Genomic DNA, 10900 nt, shown 5'->3' with positions numbered 1-10900 from the left:
TTTATATAAATCCAAAAATTAACCGAGAAAATCGGATTACTTAAATCCGACACGGCGCAATAATTAAACTTTATTCAACATAACTTAAACTTCATAAATATCTGAAGAAACACATAAGATTTAGGATAAGAGCGCTCTAGTATCCTTCAATCCTTCAAGTTTGGACTGATATGATGTGAAATAAAATTAATGTGATATTTTAAGGCTGTATAGATTAATTTATGAGGTAAACTTTAGAATTCTATTCAAAACCAATTACCATACAATTAAACAATTTAATAGGTATGTTTGTAGATAGATTTTTCTATTATTCTATAAGTCTGATAATTTTAGTAAAATAAAACATTTCGGAGTAATGAAAACTTCCAAAAAATTCAAAAATTTTTACCCAAATTATGTAATGAACGGTTTCGGATAATGCAGACACCTATTTTCCCGTATATTTAAAAAACTGTTATCTCTAGGATTATTAATGAGGTAAAAAAAAGTACTTAGAAATTACATAGCAAATAGATAATATTAACAAAAATATTTCGGATACCATGGGTTTTCAGATCTGGATTATGTGCTAGGGATTGACACTGATATATAGTACAAATTTATGCAAGTTTGTTGTTCTTTGTTTCCATCTAAATTAATCGTCCTATAAATCAAAATCCAACAAATTTTATTTCATATCCTATTACTTGCATGCATTTGGATACTTAATTGCTAAGATTTTATGTTCTTTTCTTCAAAATGTTTATGAAGTCCATGTATAAGCTGGTACTGACTGAACCTTTTAATTAGAAAGTTCTTAAATGCATTTTTATCTTATTCTCTTCAATAAATTTATTGTTTGACATTTAAAACTGAATCAGGAATTCAGGATCTGTTCTTTGTCGCATTTAGTTAATAGAAATGATTAAACATATTTTTTTTTCCAACAAAAAGGAAAAAAAAAAGAGCACTAATTTTACTCACTGTATATTTCCAAAGAGGTAACTAAATATTTTTATTGTTCCAAATTCGAAACAAATGCTGGGGGTATTAGTTTAAAATGAGTTTAGTATCAATTTCATTGGATTTCGTTTACCATTTTCACTTATTCATTATTTTTATTATTAAATCTATTTTCTTTGGCAAACCAATATTTGAAAACTGCTTGTACGGTTTGGCCTAATTTTGGAAGAAAGTTGGGGATTATTGTAGGCGTGACCTAGTATAAAACTTTATGCAAATTACATCCCCTAATTTCGCTTAAACGTATTTTCCATGATCCTACCTATAGTTTTCTCGTGTAAAAAACTAATTTCCCGGTTGCAGCTATGTTTCAACAGCTTTTATTTTCAAACGAAATATTACCAACCGTGAATTTATGTAATTTATATGCTCAATAGAAGTATACAGAAACAGGGATTTATTCTAAAAAAAATCCATTTTCAGAAATAAAAAGATAAGAAAAAATACAGTGAGGAAGCTATAATGGTTCCATGAATTTAGCAAACGTTATTAAATGTTACAAAAATTGAACTCAATTTAAATTTAACAATAAATTATTCTAATTGAGTTGAATTAGTATATTTATTGACGTGTCATGCATAGTCATTAATCTGTTATGTACTTCCGGATTCCTAATTCCTTTTACTTGTTAATCGTTTATAGTAGTAATAAAATCATAAATAACACAGCCATTTCAATATCTAAAATTGTATAACGTTTATTTTATCTTTGTGATGACAATAGTGTTATTGAAAAAAATAAATAAAATGAACCTTTGTTTAGGGAATAAATAATAAAAAATTATGTAAAATATTGAATTATAGGTATTAATATTTTATATAATAATGAAAAGAAATTACTAAATTTTCGGTTCTCTCGAGAATAAGCTTTCTTTACGTTGAGGTATGTCCCCATTTATCAAAACATCGTTCTATCATTGGATTTAAATCATTCTTTTATAATTCGAGCTCATCAAAAACGAAGATCAGTTGTTACCAACCCGTGCAAGTGTGTGGACCACTGAGCCAGGTACTGAACCATGCGCAACAACCCCATCCCCGACGAATGATAAAAGGGCTCTTCCCGGATAATGTTCGAAAATTGGCCAGCTTAACTGTATTTCGAGACAAATTTATATATTATAATCTGTTAACTCAGACCTTGGAATATACAATAAAACAGTTCTAACGTTAAGTTCTTATAAAATATGTCCACCCAAACCCTCCAGAGAACCATTCCAAAGACATTCACGGAACTTGTTTTAGAATCGACTCATTGAGATGAATTTACAACTGTAATAATACCCAAAATAGTATTATTTAACACTGAACATGAATCTTAAGGTATTAAGCATAATAATTAAACTATTTTTTTATATTTTATTTTAGTGCAAGTTTTTGGGTTTTAGATCCAACTTCACTGGTGTAATTTTCTTCCTACATTAAAATTACAAAAGATCACAGATTGAAATTAAATAAAAATTACAAGTTCTAAATACAAGTTACAAAGAACTTTTACGTCCCACACTTTTTTTTTTTCTTTTTCGTACCCTCCAGTAAAGATTTTAATTGGTATTTAGTACGTATATATAGGAGGTATGCTATATGTATAGCTGGGTGTTAAGGATACCTTGGATTGCCTTTTGGCATCATAAGGTTAGGTGAGGGGTCCAATGAAGGCTGTAAACTTGGTTGGCTTACGCCAGTGGATTATTGGAACGGAACAAATACCATTGAATTTCTGTGATCTACGTACCACACGTATCACATTAGTAAATTTATGCATATTGAGGTAGAACAAATGGGAAGGAACCAATCACTTTTAATTGCTTTAAATTAGAAGGTCCCGTGCACATCTTTTAAGATGGCTTGGAGGATTATCAGGTATAGTAACGTATGAGTTTAATAACTAATGGATTTGGGTGGGTAAGAATTTGTGAATTAAAGCAGGTATATCTATTTCGGGTCAAATGTTTAAAAAAGAGATGTTGGACTTAATTAGACATGTTTATTTATGTAGTATTATGGATTTTACGAAGGATTTCGGATTATAAGGATAGAGGAGTAATTTAATGGTGGAGACCCAAAGCCCAATTCCGAATAGGTTTGATTTTTTATAGTTAATAGGGAGTTCAGAACATTTGTCAAGGAGGTGTTGCAGAACTCGAAATCAGCGAGCAGTTTCTGGTCGTTTCAGTCTAGTATAGATATTCAAAGTAAGTCGCTTGTCGAGATGGAGTCCTAATTAGTGGATCTGCTGAACAGGTGTTAGTGGATTATCAAAAAAAGAAACTTTCTTCAAAACACGGCAGCCCTGATGAAGCCCTGCAAAGTGAGGCAAAACGGCGGAAAATGAATAATTGTTAACTATGTTTTGTTCCTTTTTATTGCACCCCCGACCATCTCCTTCATATTTAAAAAAAAGAAACAGTAGGCCAAGAGAGTAAAGACAATATGATGGTATTTGTTTGAATTTATTTTTGATTCTCCAGTTATGAAACCATTTTTCAATGGACGTTGCGTGTGACTATGGAGTTTGGGATGGAGCAGTTGGGTCATCTGCATTTGTTGTTAGGATGGGTTGGAATATCAGCTATATAAAATTTAAAATAAAACAAAGTATTTACTTTATATCATTAATAAACAATAAAAACGTTTCGGCATGGTCACCTTTCATAACTCCTTGTTTTTTAATTATTAAAAACAATTTAATGTTAAGTGACAACAATATGTTATTATTAGCAATATAAGACTAATAAGGAATAAAAAAACAATAATTTTAAATAGATGTTTAATCAGATACCAGATACCTGTGACAACCCCAAAACGTTGTTGTGTTTTATTAACGATATAAAATAAATAATTAAAACAAGCACCTTTTCATTCCCAAGATCTAATTATATATGAAACTCTTCCTGTAGAAGATATAACTTTAATTAATTATAAAATATTGCAGTACATGACACTTTAGATCGTAAAACGTGGTAACTGAAATTTGTTATGTCTTCTTTAAAGACGATTCCTTGAATCGTTAAAAGAATTTCTGAGAAACCTTTTTTCTTCAGTGACTAATATTAATATTTAGTTATGTTAATTTATTACTTATTTGAAGGTTAAACACCCTAAATTTAAAATTTAAGGTAAATTTTATCATTGTAAAAGTTTCGTCAGTTACTATATTTTACCACTTTTACTATACGGAGTAAAATATAGTAACCGCTAAAGAACCGGTAATGGCACCTAAATTTATTTAAAATATTATTGAATGCTCTTTTTTCGAAAAAGGATTCGTATATGTTAATATCTTAAATTTGTCATAATGTTCCCATGAGATCATAGATTGATAAGTATATGTAACTAAAGAATTACAGTTATAATTTTTTTTTTTTGGAATGTATGTTATCTGTCATTATTGTGAGGGCAAAGATCACGTGCAAACTGGCAACGATGATCTGAAGGAAGGTCAAAGGCAAATTGAACAATTGACTTAAATGAACATCTTGGATAAACATGGAGGAGGAAGTGTGATCGGTGGGATCCACTCACTCTATGAGTAAGAGTAGGTCTAAAAATATCATGTCTAGCAGGGAAAATAATGTTAGATTAATTAGATCTTAATGTATTCTAATAATAAAATTATATCCATATTCACTCCACGGATTCTAATATACGAGGACAACTTTAAGAAAGGAATAGAAGTACATTATAATTATTACAATTAAAAAAATATATATTATTTAGATATATTTGTATAATTCTAAAATACAATGCCTGTAGTCTCTCAAACACCGGTTAAGAGGTAACCGGTCAGTGTTGCACCATTTCATGCTTCAGAGCAGACAAAGTTAAAATCACAAAGAAGATAGTTTGAACGACATTAATTTAGCTACTTATCATTCATCTTAACGTAGCTATATACGAATGAAAACAAGCATAATCGATCTTTAGCACATGAATCCTTAAGCATGTGTAATATAATCATGGTTTGTGCAAGTATAATGGTTCCACAAACCATGCAAATTACAATTGCAAGCACAAAAATTGCTCAATATAAATAGGTCAAATATTAAGCATCTAATGTGATTCATTAGAAGCAGAGAAGGGAAAAAAATTAGATATAGTTGAAACTAATAGCTAAAATTGCCATGAGTACAATATTTATCTATTAGTGGTTTATTTATGAATAAGGGTCGTATCCATAGCAATTTTAGCCATCAGTTTAATCTATAGCTAATTTTAGCCCATCTATGATTAGAAGTAAACGACACAATGAACTAAAGAAGGATTGTTCATCAATATAATTAAAGCACGCCTCAAACTCATACAAAACACGATAAATTGAAGTTGAAGACATTTTGTAAAATTAAAAATTCAATAAGAATGAAAAAAAAATGTTTCCTTGCTCATCCTCTATAACTTTTTGCCTATTGCAATTTTTTTACAGTACTTTGTTGTACCCACTGTACTTTTTGCCCAAATCTTTTTCAATTAGAATTGTAAATGTACAAATTTTTCTGTATTTAGACTATTTATCTCCATGTGAAATTCACCTATTTACGGTTATTACTTTATATACATAAAAATAGTAAGGGTAAAAAATACATAGTACTGCTATCGTGTTAATAAGTTTCGAATTTAAGTTTTAAAACGTTTTAGACATTTTAAGGTTCCCTGAGACCAAATAACCAGGTCTATAAAAATGGTTGGTGTATGAGGTCAGTAGGGTTGTCCTTAAAAAATATTATAAATTTTTCCGGGGCACCCTTTTATTTTATGACATAAAAAAGAATTTCCATAAAATTTAAGATTTTTAAAAAATATTTTAGAGGTTCTGACTAAGCTATGTTATTTAAAAATAATTAACATTTTTTTTTATTTCTATAAAATTCAATGATAATAAGTAAACCAAAATTGTATTAAATTATTAAATTTAAGCCAGCAGCAATAAACGGCCCGACATTATATATATAAATCATGAAAATTTGAGATAGAATCAGGTCTTGGATAATTTATATGGAATGATCCTTTTTTTTTTTAAAAAATTAAACTTTTACTGGTGATAGAAACCCCTAAAATTAATTTTAAAATCTAATAGTAATAATTTTTCAGACTAGATAAAAATTAGGTACAATATATTCCTGCAAATTATTCGGTAAAATCAAAAAAATACAGCATCTTTTAAAAAGTACAACTTTTTTTATACTTTCTTTTTTCGATTTTATACTTTTTTTTAAATTTTCTCGAAAACGGTTTTAACGGTCTTGATCAATCTTGCCATATCAATGTTCATTTATATCATTAAAATAATATTAAATGCAGAATTTTATGTTGTTTTTTAAAAAAAAATAATTTTTTAAAATTAAGTTAGTAGCATAAAAAATAAAATAAATAAATATCAACTAGGAAAGGATTTGATAATCAACTAATGGAGAAAAATTAATATTAAAAAGAAAATCGTGAAAGGTAACTCACAAATAAACTGAATATATTAATTTATGGTTTCCATGGATGTAATAATAATATTTATTTATTTTTTAAGTTTTCAAGAGTTCTAACAATTGGTATTTTTTTACAAATAATATATTAATTTATTCTTGAATTATTGTACTTATATGATATTAAAAATATGATAAAAATAGAAAATATGATATTATTCTGTTAACTATATGTATTTTTATCTATGACTTGTATTGTGACTAGTCTATATCATGCAATGCTATAACAGCAACACTTCACCTCTGTTTATCTTTGATCCACAATAATAATAATTAAGTTAATAGTAATGCATTATTCTCGTTAAAAAGCTAAGATTGTATGTATCCGGAACATCCTAAAATTTTCTGGATCCATTTTTTCCTAAATACTCTACAAAACCATGTAAATGAAATTTAAATGGGTTCCAAGTCACATGGGAATCGTAAGGAACAAACTGGCCGTTCTCGCAAGAGAAGAACTCGCGCTACCAAGACAGAGTAAAGCAATTCTAACTTCATCTGAAATGACCTAACCCCTCAAAAAAGAAATTAAGAGTGTATGATAATCTATATGGAATGAAAGTCCAAAGTGTAAACTAAAAATTATAAACAAAAAAGGTGAAGCCCTGGAATACTTCCAGCCGTAAATGCCGTAGAGAAGAAGTAGTACGGAATAGAACACACGAGGCTCACTCATTCTTGCCTCATCTCAAAACAAACGCTTTCGAAAAATTATGCACATCTTACAAGTATGCCCATATTTCACATCTGAATAGTTTTAGATTAAACCAGGATATACAAAAAACCCTCAGAGTGGATGATAAAACAAATTAGTATTTCAATTTTCAAAATAACAGCATTTGCTGTCACAAATATAGCAAGCAGAAAAAAAAAATAAAGAAATATAATAAATCGAAAATAAGGGAAAACAAATAAGAAAAAAATGGTGGTGATGGCCTTCGAAATTTTAAGCCATTAAACAAAATCGTACGAACCGCTTCCTCCTCCCCAAAGATGTAACCTTCCAAGAAATTTGATTATTTAAATAGAACGAAAAAGGATCCCTATATCTTATACTTTGTTTATGTAGAACAAGGGGAGGTGTATTACTGTTTTTTCTTATTTTAAATGTTTCTCCTGAATTAATCCACACATAAAGGGGCTATATACAAAAACTTTCTCTAACAAAAATAATAGATGATTACAAAGACATGATGAGACTAAAGAGTGGCGTAGGTGCATTAATTTCAATTTTGACGAACAGATGGTTTTACTGGAAAATTATGAAGTATCTTTAGTCAACTTTTTGTGGGGAATTAATTGAATATTGATATAAGAATTAATTGAAGTAACATTGTCAAGTAAAATTGAAGACCTTGGAGTAGGATTATGACAAAACTCATGATAAAAATAGTTCAGTAGAGCAGTTTCGAAAAAAATCTACAACTTTTATTAAATGTTTTATATGTATTATAATTTCCATAATATTCTAGATAAGTATTGGGATCAAGGTATTACACAAATGAAGCCAATAAATAGCTTTACAAAGAAGCAAAGATACATTTTGCACGAAACTGTAATGGTTATCAAAATTGTGGCTTATATTCTTGCCTGAAGCCATTCTATTGTAAACCAATTGAACCAGAGAGATTAATATTTCAAATGTCATTACTTTTTATAATTTTTTTTTGTTTTAGCCGAATGTAGGTTGAGAAAATCTTTTTTTTTTTTTTCAAAATCTAAGACTTAGAAAAACGTACCCAAAAACGTATAGAGAGTATTTTAGCAATTATACGCACAAATTGATCAAAAAGAGATCCATATCGGATTTCTGCCTCCAGTCAACTCATGAAATATATTTCGAAATTTCTACAGTTCAAAGTAGTTCGGAAACTTTCTTCGTAGTAGGACTTCAACTACGCAATTTTTTTTTTTTTTTTTTACGTACGTTCTGTACTTACAATTTGAACACAAACCAACCTACTGGAAGTTGTATTCTCTTTTTGAGTATTAATACTAATTTAACAAAAATTATAACTTGTCCTTTGGACTACTTAAATCTGAGTTAATTTGACTTCGGATTTCGATTAATCCGGAAAACATAGCATTTAAAAATATTTTGTAAAAAACTTAAATAATAAAGAAAACAAAAAATATTGACATGCTTAGAATTAATAATCAAAACAGTGATTACATATTATATTGTTTTATTAATACTAATTTTAATTTTTTTTGAAATTTAACTTAAATTAAATTAAATTAAAAACTTAAAATAAATTAGATTAAAACTTAATTTAAATTAAAATTAAAGTTTAAATTTAAATTAAATTAAATTTTTTTTAAATTTCATTATTTTTGTTTGGTACTTTTTTCTTTTAATTCCGAAAATTTCATTACAATGGATTAATTAAATGTGTTTCCTGTCAAACTGGGATAATTTGTATGTTTCAATTTTATACCTGTGAATTTGTTATGAGATTATCACAACTGAATAAACTGTTAAGTCAATAAATTGTGGCTAAAATATATTGGTTTTCATAATTTGCAGAATTAAGCCAATTATGTTGCTATTGTTTTGATGGAGTGCTATATGTCGATGTAAAAGTTTGACAGGTATCTATCTAAATAAAACAATTTAATTAAATTTAAAAAAAAATAAAAGTTAGACAAAGTTTGCATTGTCGACTAATTTATAATTGTGGTAATGATTTATTTTATTCCATTTTTTTTTTCAGTTTTAAAATATTTATTTAAATTTACTAAAAAAAACAATGTTTAATAAGTATTATTCCCAAATTTGTAGTAAAACATAAAATATTTTTCTCATAGCAGCTAATAGCGTATGATAGATAAGATTGAGTTATATTAAAGCAATTTTAACCTTTTTCTTACTCCGAATTAATGGTTTTTAATATGAAGATTTAATCTTACAATCATGGAATATTCAGGAATAATTTCAAAACATTAGTAAGATTGACTCCTCAACGCTAGTTATTTATGTTAAAATTTGATCACGCTTAATAATTTATTTGTTGATTTCATTTATTATCATAGTTTTTTTTTGTTCTTGTTTGAAAAATAGTACAATTATTTTAAATGCCAAATATTCGATGGATGACGTTACATTAAGTTTCATTTTTTGGATAACCCTCTGGTCGACCGATCGTGTTTCCTTGTTTTCAATTTTGGTGAAATAGTCATAAAACAATTGTGTTCAAAAAATTGTTGTGTGTAACCGATATCATATTTTTGATTATAATTAAAATTTAAGTCAAATGAATTTTTTTCTTTTTTAATGCAAAACATTTTGAGAGTTATCATTTCGATTAGATCTATGTAATATATATTGGTGACTTAATGCAACAAAAGTATTCAGTATGTAAAACTATGGAAAAAGTTAAAATAATTACTTGCTTAAGGTGTTTTACAACTTAAATATGATTTGTGAAAATTATGATGCTTAATTTTTAATAAAAAATTAGTTAAGGGGTGAGATAAGTGGTTCTGACTAATTTTAAATGAGTAAATATCAATATTATGAATCTAAGAGCTTGGAATTCTTTATTGGATAATATATTGTATGTTTGTTAGTATATTATATTCTGCATGTGCATATGTATATTTCGTTATTATCTGTACTTGATCGGATTATGATAAATTTTTTTTGCCCCTCTGATTAATTGTTGCATTATTCATGTAAATATATGAACAATATTTTTTGTTTTCTACTTTAATAGGTTATAATAAGATATAATTCTATGTAAACAAACACTTGAAGCCAGTAGTCCTGTATTCCGAAATTAAGGAGTAAAGAATGAGATATACAGCTATTTCCTAATGTTGTGTTGCTTGAGGTGGGCTCGAATTTTTTTCCCCGGGGGCGCATGGATACAGATGCTGGGCGTCGTCTTCCAGGCCATCATAGGTATGTAAATAAGAGAACCAGTCCTAGAGAAGCTGGATGGCGAGTCTTAGGTGGTTCTGAAGCTTAGAGGGTGTCGAAAAATGTGGAAATCCTGGAGAAGTAGGGTGGAGTGCAGGAGAGGTGGCTGGAACCTGGACGTCCAGCTGCCCTCTCCGTCATCCGCTGCTACATTTAGTTGATGATGTAATAGTGAATATATAGAGAGAGAGGGTATATACTGACCTGTGGAGGGTAGAGCGATAGCCCAGATGAGCCAGATCATGACCGCGGGCGGAGTCACATGATACCCCGTGCCCTGATCTGCCAGCACTGGCCCCCGCCCTGCCAGCTTCCATGGACCACCCCTAGGTACCGCTCTCCCCTCCTCCCTCGCCCTCAATAATTATTCTGTATTTATATTTCATACAGTTTATTTATATCTTACACTCTATTGTAGTCTGCCACCTCCTATATTTAAATTCTTCGTTATTGCTAGATTTGAGTACGTACTTCTCATAGATTGAATGAACACAATTGAAAAT

The 10900-nt window shown here is 28.8% G+C and overlaps 1 protein-coding gene across 1 annotated transcript in view; it reads right to left on the bottom strand.

Moving 5' to 3' along the window:
• The window catches only part of Lrp4 (LDL receptor related protein 4), an 82415-nt gene extending 71731 nt beyond the window's left edge, over window positions 1–10684 (bottom strand). Inside the window, exon 1 of the mRNA XM_014424904.2 lies at window positions 10602–10684. Within this exon, the coding sequence (XP_014280390.1) occupies window positions 10602–10641 (40 nt within the window). The 5' untranslated portion in view covers window positions 10642–10684. The remainder of the gene's footprint in view (window positions 1–10601) is intronic.
• Window positions 10685–10900: the final 216 nt, after the last annotated feature.

This window comes from Halyomorpha halys, unplaced genomic scaffold (genome assembly GCF_000696795.3).
Source record: "Halyomorpha halys isolate HHAL.00 unplaced genomic scaffold, Hhal_1.1 Scaffold483.1, whole genome shotgun sequence".
Lineage (NCBI taxonomy): Eukaryota > Metazoa > Arthropoda > Insecta > Hemiptera > Pentatomidae > Halyomorpha > Halyomorpha halys.
Note: the sequence above shows the minus strand (reverse complement) of the source record. Positions and strands in the feature narration are given on the sequence as shown.